Raw genomic sequence first — 23,489 nt, 5'->3', positions numbered from 1 at the left:
GAGATTAAGGTATAGTGTACTTGAGCCTGGCCACAAGGAACTACGTGGGGGTGGCATGCAGTCCCCTATACTTAAAATGTGAAGGTAAAGGTTGACCCACTGAAACTGGATCCCAGACTATAAGTGGTAAAGGTGACTACTAGCAATTGGAACTACACATGGAACCAGGAGATGACAAAAATAGGTGTCCTAGAACAGACAGGTCACATGAGTGGGTTTGTCTACACTGCAAAATAAGCCCCAGGGCAGCAAGTTTCAGAGCCTGGGTCAGCTGACTCAGGCTCACACCAAACGACTGAAAATAGCAGTGTAGATGTTCCCACACGGGCTGGAGCCCAGGCTCTGAAACCGAGTGTGCGTGGGGATGGGTGGGGAGGATGTCTCAGAACCTGGGCTCCAGCCTGAGCAGGTACATCTATATTGCTACTTTTTGCCTTGTAACATGAGCCTGAGTCAATTGACCTGGCCTGTGACACTCACTGCCCCCGTTTAGTTAGGTTGGGTTGGTTGTGGATTTTTGCAGTGTAGACGTATCCCGGAGGTGACAGGGCATGGAAAATGGCCACAATGTATATATGAAAGGAAGGCTTATGATCTCCTGGTCAGTCACAGATTGGAAAAGCACTGCCAATTTCTGCTGCTGTCTGTTTCCAGAAGAAATGAGAGATCTAGCAGGGTCTCAGGAAGTGTGTGCCATATTGCAAAAGGGCAGCTCTAAATCCCTATTAGAAAGTGCAGATACAAACCCTGTGCCTTCATTTAGACAATCCCTGACACAGTATCCTAGCTTCCATCTTGTCTGGATTCATTCCATCTTAGAATTTAACTGACTATCAGACACTATCAAAGAAGATGGAGAATGTGTCTCCTCCTCCACTGACACTGTGACCAGGCTGCCAGACAGTTTGCCCCAGATATCATTCCTTCTCTCTTCCTCCCCACCAGATTTACTGTCTGATTACAGATCAGCCCTTGATATCGCAGTGAGAAAAGCCTTATAACTACTAAAGATAGTCTAGTCTATGGCAGAGGAAAAGAATTTGGTTTGCAGCTAAATAATATGTAAAGATTCTCTATGATGTAAGAGTGATGCTTCCATATCTAACACTCTAGCTTCTTCCCTGCTGCTTCATCAGTCACAGGTCACCTGCGAACCATTGCCTCCAATGAGGAGGAGAGGTGTGAGGGTGGTGTAGATGCCAGAGTGTTCAGTCTTGTGAACGAGTTTGTTAGCAACTCAACACCGGAGCCCCATGGCTGAGCGATACAATCCCTCAAAGAAATCTACCACTGTATTGGGACCATCAGACTTCAAGTCAAGCTCTTCAAAAGAGGTCTGCCACCCCACTGGGTGAAGAGATAGACCCAGGCATCAAATTGATGTTCTGGCTATGACGATGGTGTAATTTTGCTATATCTTGTGCAATTACAAAGATTCAGGGTATCTGTGTTTGCATGAGTCTGAAACCACGTGGTATAGCCCCAGATATTGTACAGTACCAATTTATGTCAGCATAGATACAGACCTACGATGGGTATTTAGCAGCTGTGTTGTGATTAATGTTCGTTATTTCATACAGCAGATTTTAAACTAATTAAACATCTATTGAGATGTAATAACCATGTAGATAATTTGCAGTTTAAAAAAATGATGATGCTAGCACATGACTGTGAGACAGTTGTATTAGTGTAACATAGTAATAATGATCAGGGAAGAAGTAATAGTTAGCATGGAAGAAGTACTTATGTGTTCTGTTCCTGTTCTGATGTCACTCACACCTGCATGCTATCTGAGCCCCAACTCAAGTGTATTTTAATTGAAAGACAAAACAATGCTTTGTAACACTTGAAAATTTAATGTTTTAAGACCCACATATGTCAAACTAATCAACAGCTAGTGAATTAATTCCCCACACCCTCCAGAATATCCTGTCATCGTGTCTCCCCTTGTGAAAATTCCTTTGGTTAATCACAAGGTTTAGAAAATCAGCTCCACTCAAGAATGAATCTACTAACTGCTGGTTGCCAGTGTTATTATTGATTACTATTTATTTTCTGTATCGTTCACAGTGTGTCAGGTGCTTTCCATACAGAAAAGAACACAAGATTATATTCTCCCCTGCAGCCTAACTCAGTTTCGGGAGCTGGTCATGGCTGCCTAATCCACACGGCCCAACCCCAGTTTAAGTTAGAGATGCTGGGGAACTGTACTAGTTCAGGCCACTGGTGTAAAATGGTGAGCTTCACTCCTCCAAGATCCCAGACGACCAACTCCTACCATGACTTTATCCTTCCCTAATATGTCTCTTATGCCAGAGCACCGGGTAGGTGCAGGCAGCTGACTCAGGATGGGTCTATGCCGCCTTTGCAAGTTTTAAATCTGCAAAGGGGTTTCCTACACAAAGAGACTGCTCCACTGCCATCCTCTGACGTGGCCATTTTACACTGCCTGAGAGGTTCAGAGCAGCCATAGCAAATCAGAGAATGCAGCTCAGAGTGCATGCCCTAGAGAGCTCTCACTGAGTAGCACTTTACTTTGTGAGTAGCCCAACCCATTTCAATGGGGCTTCTTTTGGTGTACATTACAAGTCAGTCTGAGCAAGCATATCACATACTGGCCCTTTTTATTGCCATTAGAAAAGCAGAGTTCCAAAAACGTACAAGGCATGACCAAGTGTGCCTGCATGTATACCAGGAGAGGGCTTGTTTTCTTTCCAATGTGGAGTTAAAGCAAATTTTGAAAATTTGAAAGTTGTTGCAAAATGGAATTGTCATCCTCCAGACCCCAATCTAGCAAAGCAATTAAGCACATTCTTAAGTGCTTTCCTGGATCAGGGCCTGGAAGCCTAAACATTTATTTAAATCAAAGACTTTAGGCATTGGAAAAATTCCAATTAACTTTGCTAGGCTAGGAGGCCCTAAGCAATCAGGAACTGTATACCTAGCAATGTAAAATATTGTTTGGGTTGCATATTTTTAATTACTATAGTTGATACTTAAAATTTGAGAAGTCCAAAGTGTAGGTTTTGACATTAGAAGCCATAGTGTTGCCATGGAGGCTAAGAGAACAAGCTATGTTGGGTGGATTTGATCCCTGGATTTCCCTAAGTGCACTGGAAGGAGAGTGAATTGTAAATACATCACCAAGCATGCACCTGACCTGGTTTAATAGCTGTCAGATTAAGCAGCCGTTTAGCAGAGCTGTCTTGTCATATCTCTATGTAATTAAGAATCAGTAGCATACGTATTAGAATCCACTGGATAGTGGTAAGTGAAGCCATCAAGATAGAGATTTTCTGCTATTCTAAATAAATTCTTTTAACAGAACCTTGGGGCAGGAGAGTAGACAATAAGTATATGCCATAACTGAGAGCAATATAATCAGCGGATATATATATATATATATATATAGTGACAGAGTCGGGCCAGATGGCTACAGGAGAGTAATAGAAGGCAGATATATTAGACCCAGGTTAAGTAAGTCCCTTTTCCCTGGGTAAGGTAACAGGGAAGGTTCCAGAACAATCAGGAACCTTCTGGAGACAATTAAGACAGACAGGCTGATTAGAACACCTGCAGCCACTCACGAAAGTAGAAGTGGGACCGCTAAAAATGAGGATGGAGTGGAGGTTAAGGATAATCTAGGCATGGCCCAATATCTAAACAAATATTTTGTCTCAGTCTTTAATAAGGCTAAAGAGGATCTTATCCAGGTTTCTCTCCCATCTTTTTATCTGGGTTGTTTTCTTAACATCTTTTTCAATCACAATTGTGTGTGTCTTGGAAACTTAACTTTTTGTTCCAATTTGCTTTTGGGTCAGCGCCTCACAAGTGGTTAAAGGTCCAGATAGAGCTGTCCTAGATCCAGAGGTCACAAGAAAATGTCTGACCTGTAAATATTGAAAATATGGGATCTTTATATTATTTACATGATATTGTTTTTATTGAAGTGTGTTAGCATGTGTGGGCTCTGCAGGCTTCATTTGGAAATATTACTGGGTCAGGATTGATCTATCAAAGGAATGCAGGATTTGGCCCTGGTTAATATCCTATGGTTACCCATTTGTTCTCTCTCACGCTTAAGAGACAAGCCGAGATGGAAAAACTTCTTGTAGCTTTTGAAGAATTACCGGTAATTATCAGGGAGTATCACCAGAAGAAGCTGTGGAACTTAGACAACACTTATGATGTGATGAACTCCTTGCTCTACCCAGCAACATTTTTAATGGTGGGGGTTAAGCAGGGAATGCGGGATGTAAACGGTCGCACTTGCTCCAGGCAGCAGCAGCACCGCAGTGAAGCTTTTATCTTGTTAGGAACAAAAAGAGATACAGCTTGGTCCAGTGGGTAAGATGCTGAACTGGAGTCTGAGGATCTGGGTCCTGTTCTGCACTCAGTGGCTGGGTGACCTTCGCCAAGTCACTTAGTAACTCTCAGTAACTCATTTCCTTTTGTCTCCCTTGTTTGTCTAATCTATTTAGAGTATAATATATCTTATTATGATTGGACAGCGCTAAGTTCAGTGTGGCCTTGATCTCACTTGGGTCCTCTAGATGCTTCTGAAATAGTAATATCAGAAAGCAATAATAATGTAATAATCACAATAAAATGTGATGTAGATATCTTAAATGTCTTTAACACTTATAGGGAATTTTATTTTTTTTCAAATTTATTAAGTCTATTATTTTTCTTTACTATATACATATAAAACCTGTCCATCCTCCTATTGTCCTTGCAGCTAAAACACTTCTGGGTTTATCTCCCACCTTAACTACAGCCCTTTCTCTCTGACCTCTGTTTACATATCACTTGCTTCCATTCTACCCAGAATCCAGCACCCAAAATCATCTTCCTTCCCCTCCTGTTTGATTACCCAGTTCCTGCACCTCGTCTATTGAATCAAATGTAAGATTATTGCATTAGCTATCAAGGCTCTGCACAACTCCAGCTTTGCATCTCAGTCTCTCTGTTCATTACACCTTATTACATTGCACCTTATCCCCGTCACTCAGCCAGTGGTATCAGCCTCATATTCCTCTTGTGTCACTCTCCCACTTTCCTTTCCTTCCCAGTGATCCCACCCTCTTCTTCAGACACTCCATTACTTCCATGATGCCTTCAGATGCAAACACCTCTAAATATACCACTACTTCCATTTTATTTAAACAACAAAAGAAAAAAATCAGCTGGATCTCCAAATGTCTGTTTTATTCCTGTTGTTCACCTGTCATTTGCAGGATTGGGGTCTTACGGACTCACAGTTTAAGCACATGAGTTGACCCTGAAGGATGGGATATTGCACAACAACTGTCTCTTTTAATCTTGTATAATATCAAGCACAATGCTGGTGTTTGACCACAAATAATACTGCCTTTGTTTATCATGTATTATTTGTATAATGCCAGTGGTGTGTTAGGTTGGACCCGGTCACTAGCCTGAGACAGTGAATTGGCCACTCCCAAGTTTATAGCCCATGCCTCTGAGCTTAGTTTATTCTTCAACATAAAGTAAACATGGAATAACATCGTCAAGTAATAGGCGGAGAACAGGAGAGAGGACTATCTTATAGCATCCTCTTGCATTCCACAGCTTACTAATCAGGACCTTCTCCAGTCTATGAGGGTCTCCAGGCCTCTTCACGGTCCTCTGCTACATACAGGCGAGCATGCTCCCAGCCCTCTGCTAGTCCCAGACTCTCTCCTGGAGCTGGGGTCCTCATATATATCCTCCAGCTGGTAATCGTCTGCTCCAATCACTTTATGCTGTCCAGTTGCGTTGGGTGATTCCTGGCCCTGTTCCAGAACAAAGCTGGCTTCTTCCCATCCTCCTGGCCTATAAGGAGGTAGACCACTCTGGTACAGGCTCTCTCGACACTTCACCTCACCAGAATGTTGTGAAGGGCCATATAAGTACCTGAGTTTGAAGTTAGAAATGTATGAACTCTTCCTGGCAAGAAAGACATGAGGGTGAGTCTTGGTCAGCAAGCAGCCCAAATAAGAATTGTGCTCTGGGGAGCTCTGTAGAAAGCAGGGAAGAAAACCCTTCACTTCAGACAATGAAACCATAGTAAAGTTGCATTGTGGTTCTGTAGCCTTGGGTTGCAGTTGCCTCCCTTGCTGCTGTGCCCTCCACCACCTGATCCTGAGACAACTGAGCTAGTTGCAGATCCACTGGCATGCCAATAGCCCACAAACTCTCTATGCTTTCAGCAGATGGGCCAAGATCCTCAAAGGAATTTAGGTTCCTATCTTCTATTGAAAGCTAGATCAAAACTAGCTCAGATATGTCTACAGGTGCTGCAGTCACACATCCCAATTGCACTGCAGACATACTTGTGTATGATCAGTTTTAAAGGTTTATGGTAAATGGTGAAGTTCTGACAGGGATATTGCATGGTGCTATGTAAAGAGAATACAGATTCTTAAATAAAATAATAAAATGTGATTGTGCTTTTAAACTGGTTATTTTATGATCCAGATAATGATTCATTTGCTTTTATTTTGGGGGGGGGGGATGGATAATCAGACTTACTTTCTAACATAACTGCCTCTCCCTTATTTTATAACAGTGATTTACTTTAACACATGGAGGCTGAGAACACAGAAAAAATTGTTTTTTTGGGGGGGGGAAATTACAGCTGACTTCAGATGAGCATAAACAAGTCCAGTGCATGGAGAAATTTATTAATCTTCCCAATCTCACTAACCACAATTTTACTACTTTTCAGAATTGGAGTATGCCAGAGGTGCTAACATATATTATATTCTGTAGCATGTGACAAACCTCTGTTTTCTTGGGATTCTACTATTGCTGATTCCCCCAAGACAAGACACTGGACATTTGGTATTATCATTTCATCTTGAAAATTAAATTTCTGGAGGCTATTAAAACTAGTGAGTAGAGGGTAAATTGTTTCAGAACTCACTGACCCTCATAGCTTGCAGTGCATATTTCTATTATCTTTGACGGTGCACGCTGCTTGTCTTGTTGTTGTTATGAATCTTAGAGTCATGCAAATTGGTCACAGACAAGCTACGAAAAAGTAAGTGGAAAAATTCACTCATTATCTTAGTATAGGATTTCCTGTTATGCTAACCAGTTTGGGATCGGGGTTAGTTTTTCAGTGACACTATGATGAATAATCAGATTATATTAAAGGATATGCTAACTAGAATTCTGTTTGATTGTTATCAGTACCTTCCATTATTTTATTTATTTATTACACTCTAGACCAAAGCAGATGTATTAGAAATAGATCAAAATTAAGCCATTAGTTCCAACTCCTCACCCGCAATTCTTGGGGAAGTTCATCTCTGAATCTTAACTTTGCACTGGGCATCTGAACCCTTGCTGATGTCCATAATTCCAGTGAAGTAAATGAGATAAATAATGTAAAGACTGCACACTGAGCTGCCGGTACATTTATGCTGGGCAGAAATAGAACACCCTTGAACTTCAAGAAAGTTTGGATTTGCTTCTACATTCAGAGTAGAACTCTGCAGCACATATGTGTCACTAAAATGTGTGCAGATCTCTTCAGGGTAAATCCAGTCCTGCCCTCCATGGCCAGATGCTGGGAAAAGGGGGCCACTGGCAGTGGAACTAGAAGAAAGGTGCATGTCATCTGCATAGCACAAAATCCAGCTCCATTCATACACCCTGCTCTGAAATACATAGGGGGCTGAGAGAAGGGTTGGGGGTGTATTTGGAGATTCTAGCACTCCATGGATCCTCTCCACCTGCACTAGTGGAAGTGATTAAGAAGGCCCAGGAGCTACGCCAGTTATTAGCAGTAGATTAGCCGTCACAACTTTAAGAGAAGATTTCTCCACCCTTGCACATCTGCCTATTATCTGGCCCTAATTACCTGGACTGGGTGCTGCCCACAGGAATTAGTCCTTGAAGAATATTTCATAATTTGATATTGTGAAACATTTTACAAACCATAAACAAGTATTTCGAAAGAAGTTAATTTAGTTGAGGGATCAATGGAGATTTTTTAGGAGCTGACTGAGATGCAGCAGAAGGGGTGGGAAAGGATTATTGTCACATATAAAACATTAAAGTTAACAGAATCTTCAATTCTTCACACTAAATTGAAGTGAATTTGATTATTATCAGAATTAAATTTTTTGTTAATCCAAATTATTCCTAAAGATATGTTTAATTAAAGGCAAAGATTTAATTAAACACATGCTAGATTTTGTTGGCTTGTTAAATTTGAAAATGAATAGGTTTGTCAAATAACACTCTAAGGTCATGCAACGTTGAGGTTAGGGTTTGATATTTACAAACTTTGAAGTTTTATTCACTAAGTGGTCTATGCCCCAAATACTAAAGGGTATGGTGAGAAGCAGTTAAAAAATAGTAATGCAATTTTCAAGTGAGATAGCGTAACCTGGTTCCACCTTATGCCTTTTTCAATTTATTTTCTTATCATCATGCCTAAAAGCTGGGAAAGCATTTTAGGCACAAAGCCATTGATGAATTTATGAGAATCTCTCTGACATAGTTTTAGCAATTTCTCTTCTAATAATTTTAGAAGATGGAGTCAGCAAATTTTAGTGTTCAGTATATATCCCTGTAAAACCATAATATTAATAACTGGACATGAGCTTGTATTAAGAAAAACCTGCAACATTCACTTAGTGTAGTGTAAGTCAGCAATACCCACAGACCCTTCTGGAGATAGAACTCCAAGGGAAGATGTTAAAATACACGTCATCACCCTTTTGAGTAAGTAAGAGCGTGCACCAAGGTCGTGCTCCTGTAAACAGTTACACATGTGCTTAATTTTGCTACTTTGAAAATCCTGACTATTCACATTAGTAAAATTAAGAATGTGTGTGTTTTCAGGATTGGTGTCCCAGATATGTGGTTTGTATTTATTTAATTTATATTACTATAGAACTTAGGGGTGTGAGCATGGGTAAAGTTAGCATAATACCTGTACTGTAATCACATCTCAGTTTGCAGTGTAGTCTACTCATAGTCTACTCCAGTATTGCCAACTCTCCTAAGTTTAACATGAGTCTTGTGATGTTTCATGTTTCCCTTCAAGCCCCACCTGTTGGAGGCATGTGATTAAATGAGAATCTGCGTTCTTAATTAAAAAAATTGGGCCGCACCTAACACGAGGGGGTCCTGGGCCATGAGTGAGGCTCCTAGATGCTACAGTAATACCAATAATAAATTCATAATTCATAAATTCATAAATAATAAAATAAGTTTACAGACATCAGTTTTGCAGAATAAAGCTTGAAAATGTGGCATGAGTGCAATATACAGTAGAACTGGTCAGGGATTTTGCAACAAAACATTTTTTTATCAGAAGATGCTGATTGATTACGACTGAAATGTTTTTGTGGGAAAGGATTGGTTTTGACAAATTTTTTGAGTCAAAAACATTTTGGAAAAAAATAAAAATTGTTGACATGTGTGTTTCAACATTTCAGAACAAAACATTCTGGGCTTCAAGTTGTAAATGACTTTTCATTTCAAAATGTCACTTAATTATAATATTTTTTAAAAAAGAAAAACTGGTCAAAATCTAAACAAAATCTATTGATGTTATTAAAATTAAACATTTTGATTGAGCCAAACCAAATTTATTTTCAGATTTTCAGTTTGCACGGATGTTTGAGATATCACCATTTTGTCATGAGTCAGAACAGGAGAATTTTTTGAAATCTCAAAAACTTTGTGGGACAGGAAAAACCATTTCCTGCACAGTTCCAATGCACAGCTCAAAATCCAAAGAGCAAATAAAAAAGAAAACAAAATTTCTTGGTTTTTAAGTCAATCTCATGCTTTTCTGGGATGTGGCTCTTGATTTTTGAATGCTTGGAATTTGCAATATTGGTACCCACGTCTAGTCTTTGCTGGGGTATTCATGCCATGCAAAATAATTCCCAATTCTATGGCTATCCAAATGGCAATTCACACTTGCATAATTATACATTATCAGGAAGCAGATTAATATGTTCCTTCCATTGCAGTTAGAACTCAGTTTCACTTTGAAATTCTAAGGAAGTAGATTCCATTTGATTGCATTCAGCATTCCTGCTTTCAGTTTTTGGAGCTATTTGAAAGGAGCACATTGCCAAATTAGCTGATGATCAGTGTCAGCTGGTTGCAAGATACATGAGAGGTGGTTTTATCCATTGTTGCTGTGTATTAGAGATGCTTACTTTATAATATTATGCAGCTCATCAATGTCCAAAAATAATATGCATTAAATTCATTTTCCAGCCTTCAATTGTCCTAGGAAAGTACATTACTGTTCTTACTATAATCACAACTGTGGGCTAGCCTGTGGCCTGGTTTGGGTGGCTGAACAAAGGAGAGTAAAGCACCAACTTACTCAATTGTGCCAGCTACTAGGATCACAAGCGGGCACGCAGGGCATGTCAGGAGAATTATGTTGCACTAGGCAGGGACTTTAGACCTGGCACAATGTATTTCCCCCACAGAGTAGCAAAAAAACAGGAGGCAGATCCTGACTTCTAGAATCATGGGCTGCTCCTGGGGCACCATACCAATGCACTGACCCTTGTTCAGGACTTGTCGCAAAGCCATGGTTAAGTCCAATGTTAGCAATTTTCATGTTAAGCGTGCTACTAATTGATTTTAGTGCTAATGTTGTTGTAATTATGTGCTATCTGCTTTGCTATACTAACAGATATGAACATTTTCATTCTAAGGCCTTGTTTTCAAGGGGTGGAATGTGGTCAATTGATCTATAAAAATAAATGCTCTCAGATGAACCACAATGTGAAAAGTCTTAAACCCAATGACTCTGGGGTTTTGGTCTTTTACATATTTGTAAGAAATCTGCATGGAGTAATTTCTTTGGCTTCAAACACTTTTTATGGGCCCCTATAACTCAAAAATGACACCAGATGAATTATAACAAGTGCTCAAAGTTACAGGCTGGGGCTGAATGACTGAACTTAATGGTGATTTATACTAAGGTATTTCTACAACATGAGGCATGAACACATTATTCTTTTGGGACTAAATCCTGCACAACAGTGCACAGACCTGGCAGCGGAGGGGATGATTTAGAGCAGCATGTTTAGTCTAGGTGGTTGATTTAGTTCTGCAAGGTCCCGCGTTTAAATCTTGTTTAGTTTGTTAATATCTGTATTGCACTTGGTGTCATGGGTAACACAGTTTCATCATTTTTAGCTAACAAATAAAATCATCTCTAGCACTTGGACTCTAGCAGTGAACAAGTGGGTAGAGGGTGGGCACAGGTCCCCAGCAGCTCCACTCCTCATGTGCAATGGGGAGAAAGAATTTCCTGTGGGGCAGGATAGGCACAGATTTCACAGCGGTTGGAGTCTGAGATCAGGAGTAGTGAAGAGGAAAGGGGAATTTGTGATGAGAGATTACACTAGGATGTTTGTGGGAATGTTTGAAGGATGAAAAGCTGGCTGTTTGGGTTGTCAGGGAAGATGGGGATGGGGCACTTTATTAAATAATTAATACTGAGTAAGAATGAGTAACCATGTGGTCAGTGGAACCAACAACTAGATGTTCCTTGTGAGATATTTTCTTATATGCAGTGTGTCAAATTCAATTAGCAACACATACTAAATAGTAGTAACAAGATTAAAGACCCTTTTCATGGTTCAGTTATAAAAGTAGTTCCTAATCCTGCATGGTGACTGACAGTACAGTATTTAAATGAAAGCTTTTCACTACAGCGCCCAGACATTAAAGATGTTTTCACAGTTTGAGACAGAAACAACCTACAAGGTAAGAAAAAAAGAAATACAAGTAATATTTTGTCCTTGTTATTGTTCTACAATAATGGACAAGATTGAGCTAGTTATTCAAAGAAACCTAAATGAAATAAGATCATATTTCCAGTTGTTCTTTTAGCCAGTTAAAAACATTTCTTTATACATTGGAGGCAATGCTAGATATTGGAGCCACACCTATTTACACCGCCTGAGGATCTGTCTTGGCATAAATAAATGCTTTTAACTGGCTAAGAGAAAAACCATTTGGCAAAATGATCTTATTTCAACTAGACTTCCTTAAACAATTAAGTAGGCCACCTTGCCTAGTGTTACTTATATACATTTCTTTTTCCCAGCAAAAACAAACTTAAGTCCTCACTTTTTTTTTTTTTTTTTTTTTTTTTTAGGAAATATACATTGACTACAGTGCCTGTCATTGCCTTCTTCAGAAAGTTGGCATCATTAAAATTCTTACTCCATTATCTTCTCCAAGCTTAAAGTTGGGTCATATTTTTCAGGTTCAGAGAGATTCTGAACTGCATCCAATTTCAGTTCTTCAAATATAAACGTAATTACTGGTCAATACTTTTGGATAATTTAGATATCTGCTGAAACCATAAAATATTTCATCAATTATTTTTACTTCAAGTTTGAATTCACATTGGGTTTTGAATTTCTGACCGGAAAGTAACTTTGTCCCAAGTCACCCTTTGTTCCTGATAATAGCTAAAACATGCTTCAGTGCTCATGGTATGAAACTCTTCAGCTTTATTGCTTCATAAAGTAGAAATCCTGATACAGATATTATTAAATATCAATAAAGTCTGTTGTTTAAAGATGCTTAGGGAAATCTGTTTCAACTCATAATTGGGAGGGGGAGAGGAAAGCAATGATAAGGTCAAGAATACTTAACCTTAGATTGGTATTATTCCCACAAGCAGACATATGATAAATACCTGGGCCTTTTAGATTATCTATGGAAATGCATTTACTGCAATTAAGCAACCCACTGTTGTAGCATGAGCGCATATCGAAGAGATGTTTGCACCAAAACTTATATTGTGTATTGTTTATCTATTGCTATATTATCTGCATTTTCCTGCCTGCAAAGCTATTATGGTACATACATGTTCTTATGAATTGTTTTGTTGTTATTATTTATTATTTTTGTGTGCTTGGCAAATGCAAACATGGCTATGGCACTTTAAACAAGACAATAAGCCGTAAGGAATTTACAATTAGGACAATTCATGAATGTTGACATCAGGTGAGAGGGAGGGATGAGGGATAACAGAAAAATTAAATGACTGGGAAAATCGGCTTGGCAGAAGCATTATTACAGGATTTCACATCAGCTGTGATTCCACATTTTCCTTTCCTTTTTGTTGTAACTTTTTGTTTGTTTTTTTGCTGGTGTGTGTTTGTTATAACATCGGGTGGGAAAGAGGGAGCAGATAGTGCCAATAGAGAGATCAGGGATAGCACATTCCAAAAGAACTGTGTTTCAAAGAAGAATATGATAGCAGAGGGGAAGATCCCTGTCTAACAGGAGAAAGGAGGTAGTGTTCTATTCTGTTCTACAGAAGTTCTTAAATCATGCTCATCACCATAGTATGTGAGTGCCTTTCAGTAGCATGTTAAGTAATGTGACTAACATCTGTCACATGTTTGTTCTATCATACTCTTCTCAGGTGGAGAAGCATATGTAGTAGAGTGTCTCGTTTTGTTTGTTTTTTAAATAAATATGCGCATTGCTATTTATGTAAGAGAAGCCAAGGTCAAAGAAATGTGTCTTTCCCTTGGAGTGGAAGGTGATGAGGGTTGTGAAGGTCCTTAGTTCTCAGGGAGTTCATTCCACAGACTTGGACCAGCCCCTGAAAAAGTTCTGTCTCCCACACAGACAAACTTTTTCCTTATTGTAGAGAGTTCCATTGTGCCAGAGAAACAGAGTTGTCAATTATGTTCTTCATCTCAGAGCTTTAGGCAAATTTTTAGATATCTGGGCCCAGGCTGGGGAACACTTTGAAGTAAAGGACTGAGATCTATCATCCAAGTTGATTCAAAATTTTATGGGAAGCTAGTGTAGAGAGTGGAGGACAGGTTTGATGCCTTGCTCGGAGAAGTGCTGGACTGTTTTGCATAAGCTGAAGTACATAGTATTGTGTGATTGTTTGCATTATAAACCCTCATCTTTACAACCAGGTTCACTGCCCCTCCTGTTTTTTTCTCTCATGGTCTTTCCTTTCTCTCTCCCCTCTTCCTTGCACCTCTTAGTGCTCTAACATTCTGAACTTCAAACTTAGACTCTGAGTACATAAAAAGTGGGGAGACACTTCTGCCCCTTCCCAGGTGTCCACCTACTGGCTCCTTCCTCTAATTCTTAGAAATACCAGAATAGGCCAGGAGCCTGGACTGTAAAAAAATATCACTTTGGTTTATCATTAGCAACAGCAATGGAGTGAGAATGAATGAGGTGAAAACAGCCTCAAAACTCACTGTTATCAGAGCAAAGTGTAAGACTCACTTCTGTCGTGTAGCTTTCCCTGAACGTCACTACAAGAAAAGAAATAAGATACAAGAGGAAGGATGTCGATAGAGAGAAGGGGCTGGCCATTTTAGCAGGCTTCAAAAAGGTGGGCCAGTCTCTCCAGGTGGTTCATGGCCCCTGCCAGCCAACGACAGCTTTCTGATCTCCTCAGAAGAATCTCAGCTCTAAGAAAAAGTTCTGGGGTTGGCTGGGAGGAACCAAGGGAAGATACTATAAAAGGACAGATGCAGGCCTCTTCCTGCTTCTCCTCCCTTGATTGTGTTAAATCCAGGACATGTAGAGTTCTCTATATTTTAGCATTGAGGGAGGAGAAAACCACGGACTGCTTAAGGTGGTTGTAGCCTTCTCCCCTTTCATTGCTGCTGGGACAAATTGTTGGCAGAAGATATTTTATTTGAAGTTCAAGTTGCAGCCACTTGCCCAAAGATTCTAATTGCTGTCTGTGTCCTCACTGGTTCCTTGCCATTGGAGGGTGAGGGGTAAAAATAATGGAGAGAAGAAGAAAAGAGGGGAAGAAAAATGAGTAAAGAGAAATTCTTCCCAAACATCTACAGAGAAAAAAATAAGGAAACCAAACTTGACAATAGGAGGGTCATTATTATGATATGCTTTGTGTAAGATGTTCAGATACCAGTGAGGTGCATGGTTTAAGAACATAGAGAGAATCAAACAGTACTCAGTTCCTTGGTCTCATTCTTATTTCACTTAATTCCCACATGTAATGTTACACCAGTGATGTATATCTGTAATTTATATTTGTAATCTATATCTATCGAGCTAAATCTATTTTCGTAGATGGAAATAAAGATATTTGTGCTGGATAAAAATGGGACTAACAAAATATTTCATAATCTATTTAATTGTAATAATTTTTGACTTTTTAGACTTTTTACAACCTGGGTGGTTCTGGTGCTTGTGAGAAAATTTGCTAAAGGGAGTAGAAATATTTGAGTTGGCATCATAGTTAAAAAGAAAACATTCTTGTGGCTCTGAATCCTAAAAGTTTTTTAGAAATTGATAATACCAGAAAATCTAAAGAGATCTTCAATGAAAATTATGATGAAGTATTCTTTATACTGTTCTGAAACTGTGGAAATTGTATTTCTATCACTGGCATGAAAACATTCATTTATGTCTACCAACATGTTATTTCCCCCCTTTTTCAATTTTATCTAATCTAGATTTATATTTTTGAAAATAACATCTACTATCAACCTGATGTAAAGAGTAGCTCATTGCGACTGACATCCTCAGGAAAAGAAGGAATCATATTTAATGGAATTGCAGACTGGCTCTATGAAGGTAAGGTGGATAAATATAGCTGTTTATTAATACAGGGAAGAGATTCTTGTACAAAACCTACAGGAGAAAACTATTCATTCCATGACAATGGTGTCTGAAGCTATTTTGCTTTTTCTCTTCTTATTTTCTTGCAAAATTGCCTTCAGATCTTTGCATTAGCTCATATTTTCTATTGACTCACAACTTGGTTTGCATATAGTTATATTTTCTAGAGTGGGGGAGGGTCCCCAGAGTGCAGGCTAAAGAGCAATGAAAAAGCTTCGCAGCCGGAGCCCCACAAGACCGAGTCAGCTGGCATGGTCCAGACAGTTGTCTAGTTGCTGTGCAGACATACCCTTAGGCTTCTTTGAAAACCCGAGCTCAAATGGACTCTCTGAAATAAGAATGGTAATTTACATTGTATAGAGGTTTAAATGTCTGTATTCAAAAGATTACCTACCTCAGGTTTTAACAGATTCCATTAATGTTTTGTAAGTATTTTACTAGGTCAGTGAAGTTCAAAACCAGGGAGAAGAGCATCTTTAGCGTGGAAGATCATTTTAAATGCACTTCAGACACTGCAAATCTAATATGATTGCATATAAATTGGTGTATTTAAGCATATAAAGTTAATTATATCTGACAGAGCAGATCACCTTTTTGCTAAAACAAAGTATTGCTTGGGTCACATTCATGATTATTCAACACTTTGCTAGGCAACTTTGGGCCAAATTCTGCTAACCTTAAGGTGAATTGCACATACTCACAAGACGGTAGCCTGTGTGATATGTTCTGAATTGGGGGCAGTGCGGAGTTGCACTGTGCCAAAGATAATTCTGAATGCCTCCTGGAGATCTCCAAATTCACACTGCTTCCCTTTATGGAGTGCAGTATATTCCTTCCCACCCTCCACCCCAGGCAGCTGACCAGCTCTGCTGCTCAGCACTTAGGCAGACAAAGTTATGGTTCTGCCAATTCTCCAGTCTTTTCTGGGCAGCATGCATCCCTGGGGAGTAATTAGAGGTCAGCCTGACATTTATTTAGGTCATCTGGAAGGGAGAGGGAGCCTCCACCTAATGACTAGGTAAAGTCTAGCATAAGAGAAGCCCTGGTGAAGTCAATTGGACTATATTAAACATTGGTAAAGATTACTCAAATATACTTACTTGTGGGTAGTGTAGTAGTGAGCGAAACCGTTCACAAGATTAAGAGATAGCATTGTGGGATGAGTGAAACTGGGGAAAAGAAAGAGTCAGGTTTCAGGAGGGACTGGGGTGAAGTTGCTGACAAACTTTGGAGCTCTGGCATGTAACACTGGCCAAGATCTCTTTCCTATGACTGTGCCTGCCTGCCACATCACTTATGGCTAAGGAAACACTCAATATAAACAAGGATTACAAAAGCTGGTCCTTAGTTAATAGAGAATGAACAAGGAGATTCTAATGCTATTGTAGATCCTTATGGCAAAGCTGCACCTATTGTTAAGACCAGATACTATGAGAGAAATAAATACGTTAAAATTACCTGAATACAATATAAGTAGATTGACTGCAAAGGGCCTCAGTATTTGTAGTATTTGTATACAGTAACTAAAGGGTAACAAGACCAATTTCTGTCATTTATGCCATGCCAGTGCGGCATTTTTCAATTTTAATTTGATTGTGCATATCAGAAATTTATCTGTTATAAAAAAGGTTGGTGTGCATTTTTAGAAACTAAAATTTTTATTAAAGATAAATAGAATTGTTGACAGAACAAATTACTTTCTCTTACATAAGCATTAAAAGACTGGGTCAGAAATATAAATGATAAGAAAGAGAAGTAACTAGCTGAAAATGCACATATTAATGTTACATTTGCCGCTGATATTCTACCTGAGCTTTACACGTGTGTATGTAAAATAGTGCATGCACATACATGAATGTGCATTGTAAAATTCCAGCACCTCTGCGCTCAGAGGTGTTAGAATTTCCATTCACAAAACTCACTGGAACATATGCTCATATGATGGTTTGCACCAGCCAATACATGTTTGTATCCACATGTGCAATTTTTAACGCAAGTGGATATGTAAGGGTTGGAAATCAGGTCCATTAACCTCTCCAAAAAACATGGATTTTCAGCAAGGCCACAACTTTTCCTCTGTTTTAATATGAAGGAAGCCGGACACACTGATGCGGAGGTCCTGTATTTCCAGTTTACTGTTTCAGTTGCTCCTCGTTAATCCCTGTCAGGACAGGCACTGGAAGCCACTTTGTGAGGGGCTCCCCCACCACAGAGGGGGCTCTGTGGATGAGGTAATATCCAGCAAAGGTTATACAGCCTTGTGGGGGGCTCAGAGGGGTAGCCTGGGACTGTGAGCTCTGTGCGGCCTCTCTCAAGTGATTTCACCCATTCTCAGGCTGTCCAATCCGTGCCCCATAGCTCTGATGCAGGTCCTGCTCCTAGAGAACGGTCTCCATGGATTCCTAGGAATAGGCTATGGTGGAATGGAAGAAGCTGTTCCCCTCCCCCCACCCACATGCACCATCTCTTTAACACTTGTGAGAGGGTGCACATGGGGGTCTTTCCAGGCACAAATCCCAGCATATTGTGGCATGCTGACTCTTTTCTTCTTTCCTAGGTAACTTGTTAATTTAAGCGGTACTCTGCCAGCAGTAGATATATATGAAATATTGTGTGGTAGCATCAGACATATAGCTGATTGAATACCTCACAATTATATTAATGGACATTCAGATGAATTCCAAATAGCCACTCATTTTGACCTTATTTGTGTGGCTTTTTCATTTGCAATTCATAAATACTCACGTTCCTGGGCTTTGGTTTACAGAAGTATTTGGGAGTGTCTGTTCTTTGTGTGAATATCCTTATTTAAATACAAACAGCGGTGTTTTAGAACAAACCAAAATGTTTGCTACATGAATGTTCATAGTCAGGGAGCAGAAAGAATATTCTGTAACTCAGGCAATCAATCTCACATGAACAGCAATTAGTGAATATTCTGAATGGACAGCTTGTGAATACTCCAAATTTTGGTTTCCATACACACAGCTGAAATTTCTGTACAACACACTGTTCACTGAAAAAGTACAAATCGTAAATTAGCTAGTTAAAAAAAATCAAAGTCTGATCACAGACTAAAAGTAAAAGAGCTAAATTAGTCAGATCTAGTGCTGGGCAGGAACTGGATTTTTCATTTGGCTGGGAATTCAGTAATTTTAAAAAAGAAAGAAAGCAATCCATTCCAAAACAGAAAAAAACAAAACAAAAATCAAAATTTCATGCAAGATGAGGTTCAATAAAACTGAAGGTTTTCCTCAAATTAAAGAATAAAATATAAATAACTGGATAGAATTATATTAGTGCTAAAAATGCCTTTAAATTCTATTGTGCAAATCATTTACAAAAAGAATTAAACATAAAAAATGGATAGAATGATAGTAGGGCTAAATATAAGGCAATAATAGTCATCCCACTTATGCAGGTAATTCCACTGATATCATTGGGAATACTCATCTGAGTAAAAATGCATAATTTAGCCTATAATGGTCCTTAATATTCAGGCAATTCAGTCCAGGATAATTTTCAATATTTCTTTATAATTACAACAGCTGCATTGCAACAAAGCATAGAAACAATATAAAATGCAAATGAATGAGTTGGTAATCTGAATCAGACAATAGTTAGTTCTATGAATTTCCAAGAATATGCATCTGTTTCAGAGGAGCTTCTTCACTCTCATGTTGCCCACTGGTGGTCCCCGGATGGAGAAAGGTTGGCATTCCTGATGATAAATGACACTTTGGTACCAAACATGGTTATTCCTCGGTTTACTGGAGGTCTGTATCCCAAAGGAAAGCACTATCCATATCCTAAGGTAAGTAAAGCCTAAGTGCAATCTACAGCCCTTTTGCACACTTCAGTGAACTGACTGATAGCATTCTGCATTACTGAAGGACTGTTTCTACATAGTAAAAGAAGCTGCTTGTGTTGATGTGGCAGTAAAAGGAATAGCATTCAGGGTTATGCTATTTCAAATAGGGTTATAAAGCTTTTTGCTAGACAGAAATCATTAGGTCAGGATGAGACGTACAGTCTGTTTCATGCTAATTTATGATTGGTGTATGCTCCAGCTTTTGAATGAAGAATGAAATGATCAGAAGGAGTCAAGAAAAAATGCTGCCAGAATTGCCTTTGAACAGCACAGAGTAGCTGCATTTATATAGATGGATGAAGCATAAGAGGTTTCTGATAATACAGAGTATCCTAGTATCTGACTGCTACTTTTCATCAAACCATGGAATTATAAACAGGAGTGAGAGGCCTCGGTTGGATAAAATAAGCAGTGGTATGAACTTTCCCCAAGTCTTTAAACTTAACAGAACCAAACCTTTCAGTGAGGTTCAAAAACTTGGATAAGGAGCGCCTGTCTTTTGTGATGAGGAGAGATCTGCAGGTCTAAACATGAGACTCTCTGATACCAGAATTAGAATCCTCCTAATTTCCTATTTGCTCCCCATAAACCCTCCCCCAATGTTCCCCTGCTCAAAGTCTCCATATTCACTTACCTTTGTTACACTATATATTGAGTTCCTAAACCTTCGCAGCCTCTTTGCTGGGTTCTGGCTACCACACTACTTTAGCTGTATCTCACATGTATTACTTAAGTTCAATATACAGGCAAGCTGAAAAAGAAAATACTAGGATGTTATATATAGAAAAGACATCATAGTCCTGATTCCCCTCGCCTATAAGCACGCTTTATGACTATGTAACCCCATTGACTTCAGTGAAGTTATACCAGATTTATACCCATGAGCAGAGAAATCAGGCTTTTATAAATAACTGTGGCAGGGTCTATGGCCCATTTCAGGGACAATTTGCAGCTTACAGTCAAAAGAGCCTGGGCACAATCAAGAAGCACCCTATCTCACCCTGGGGGCGAGGCTATATATAAACAGAAAAAGGAAGCCCAGGAGTAGAGAAAGGGGACTGGAAGCCATGCTGGTTGTTATGGGCTGCAGGCTCACTCACACTTCAGGACACTAGCTTGACCTAGGCCTCAGTGACTTTGTTTTCTGACTATGAGTTTAGTTTCACTCAGGTAAAAGCCTTAGAAATTTGGTTAAGCTGCTGCTTCCCCAGTCTGATGCCTAAGGGAATGGAGAACGCCTATCTGCCTCCTAGAAAAATAAGAAAACCAAGGGCATTAATTTGGAAGCCTTCTTAAAGGGGATGATTTTCTTTGTTAGTTTGGTTTTGGCCTCTCCTTGTTGGATTTTATGCAGTAAAATGCAAATATGTAGAATGGGAGCTGGCTTCTTTGAAGGACGTACAGTGATTGCTGAGACACCAAAACAGCATAATGTGCAGTAGGTAGGTATTTTCATTAAAAATGTTAAACGTTCAAAACTTAAAGAAAGTAGCAATAGTTCAGTGTATAGATTAAAGATTTGGGTATGATTTTCAAAAATATTTAAGTCCCATTTTCATAAATGACTTGGGCACGCAGAAGTCAAAGTCCCATTGATTTTCCTAAGTCACTTAAGTAGTCTTGAAAATTTTAACCTTCCTTCTTCTCCAATTGAAATCAATTGGAGTTGACCCATTATCTTTAAAGGAGGTAAGATCAGACCTTAAAAATACCTATGATTTTCTTAAAAAACAGCATTCTAGAATGGCAATTATGATTATTATTTAGTACGATAGAACCTAGGAGCACCAGTCATGCAATTCTGTCAGCTTTGATGTCTAAAAACAATTAATCAACCAAAAAAAATATACAAGGAACTCTTTTTTAAAAAAAAATTAGCACTACAAAGAAGTGAAAAATCTCAAAGCATTAGCAATTAAGCACAAAAGAGATGCATAATATTATTTCAGTAATCTCATTAATGAAAAACATTATCTTCATTTAATTTGTCTATTCAATAACAATTTAGCTTCCAGTTAAACATAATTTATTAATTAAGCTTGTGGTTAGGCAACATGGATAGTTAAAAGTTGTTGTTTAATACAGGATTTCATTTTACATTATGCAGAAACTGTGACATGCTCACTTGGGATCTCACTCTGCAGTCCTTACTCACACACAGTAGTAATTACTCAAGACAATAATCCTGTGGAGTGTAAAGGAGTAAGTGCGAGTAAGGGTACCAGAATAAGGACATCTGTAGGGTTGACATGCTTGGAATTAAATGTGCATTATATTTTCCACCTAGGAGCATATAATGAATGATATAATCATTGCCAGAGAGTTAGAGTGAACCATTTTTGATTTAAAACAAAAAAACAAAAAAATACCCTGTGTAAAGTTTTTGCATATATTTTTCATTGTCACTGCTGTTTCAATTCCGAGTTCTTGCCAGAAGTAGAAGTGTGGGAAAGCCATTCTGGTGGCATTTCTGGCCTCACTGGAAGCTGAAAGAACTCAAAATCTCACACAAAATATTTCCCCGCAAACCTTCAATTACAGACCTTTGCACCATAACTCACATGAGTCATCTCTCTGCAGTTAATGGAGCCTACTCACATGAGGAAAGTTACCCATGTCCTTTTGTGTTTCAAAGATCAGTCCCTCATTTTGCGGACACATGAACTTCTAGAGACTCAACCTAAGTGATCGTCTAAATTTCATGTTTGCCTATAATTGGTTCAAACATACATCTGACTCCTGTCCTGCACCTCTCAGATATGGGTGGACATGGGATTTAGGCTAGAAATGTGATGAGATGAGTGCAATTTCCAAAGAAAATGTGTGTTGGTATTTCAGTGAGGCATCTTTTAAAGACCACATTGGATCTGTAAATATCCCTACAATGAGCGAAGTGCACACAAGCTAGTTTTTTAACTAGTAGTGGTAAAAATTGTAGGTTTGATCATTTTTTCTTGACCCACAAATACTTTTGCCCTTTCTGCATTAACAGGAAGTCCCCTCCTCTGCAGCAGCGGCATTGCCTCTTCTTCTGCTTCCCTGGGGCTCTTTGGAAAACTCTCTGTGGGTCCTGAAATCGGCACAGTAGAGAGGGGTTGGGCAAAGTGGGAATAGTGCAGGATAAGGGGGTTTACAGCATCTTCCCACTGGCCCTGCGGAGCCCAAAGTTAACAGTACTCAATTTTCTGACTCCCTTCCCCCCCACACACACAACCCACCTGAAGAGAGTAAGGAGACTCTGGTGATGGTCACCACCTGGAGAAGCTCTACTGGGGTTATGTTGCCAGAGAATGGAGATGGGAGGAGCCTGTAATGGAACTCTGGAGCGGCCGTGGATTGAAGTACGGCACATCACACACAGGGTCTTGACTTCCTGTGGATCCTCAGTCTTTATGACCTTGGCATATGACCTGTTCTTCGGAGGGTAGTGGGGGTGGGACCCTTCCCCACACCCTAAAAAAAATGGGAAGAAATGCAGTGAAGATTTGTTCTTCCCTAGCTCCCTACCATTTACCTTAAATTATCCGTATCCTTTTTTCAACAAGATGATTAGCCAGCACATGATTACTTTAAGGATGCTAATTTAAGGAGAACTACATTTATTTCTGTGTGGAACACAGGCTCCACAGTAAGCCATGAATGATTCTAATAAGACATAATATTTTAACAGTTCTAGCAGCTATGGAGTGAACCCACATAGATACCTAGTAGCTTGATCCCAGAATAAAAAAAAAAAACGTATCCAGATCTAAAAGCCATTTTATTCTGTAAAACTGAAAAGAGGATATGATTTTACATTTGTGGAAAGTACAAGCAGGAGTCCCATTACCACTCCAAATTAACTGAGCATTTCAGAGCTACTCGGAAGCAGGCAAACTGCAAATAGATATTTTATTATATTTTACAAAATCTTATAAAGTTCTACAATCTAGTGTTTATTTATTGGGGTAGTGCCTCCGAGACCCAGTCATGA

The 23,489-nt window shown here is 39.2% G+C and overlaps 1 protein-coding gene across 3 annotated transcripts in view; it reads left to right on the top strand.

Moving 5' to 3' along the window:
• DPP10 (dipeptidyl peptidase like 10) overlaps positions 1 to 23,489 on the top strand; it is an 860,783-nt gene that overhangs the window by 771,636 nt on the left and 65,658 nt on the right. For all 3 annotated transcript variants that reach the window (XM_074967232.1, XM_074967233.1, XM_074967231.1), the window contains exons 8-9: positions 15,480 to 15,600; positions 19,305 to 19,459. In XM_074967232.1, coding sequence (XP_074823333.1) covers positions 15,480 to 15,600; positions 19,305 to 19,459 — 276 coding nt within the window. The remainder of the gene's footprint in view (positions 1 to 15,479; positions 15,601 to 19,304; positions 19,460 to 23,489) is intronic.

The sequence above is a fragment of the Natator depressus genome, chromosome 11 (genome assembly GCF_965152275.1).
Source record: "Natator depressus isolate rNatDep1 chromosome 11, rNatDep2.hap1, whole genome shotgun sequence".
NCBI lineage: Eukaryota > Metazoa > Chordata > Testudines > Cheloniidae > Natator > Natator depressus.
Note: the sequence above shows the minus strand (reverse complement) of the source record. Positions and strands in the feature narration are given on the sequence as shown.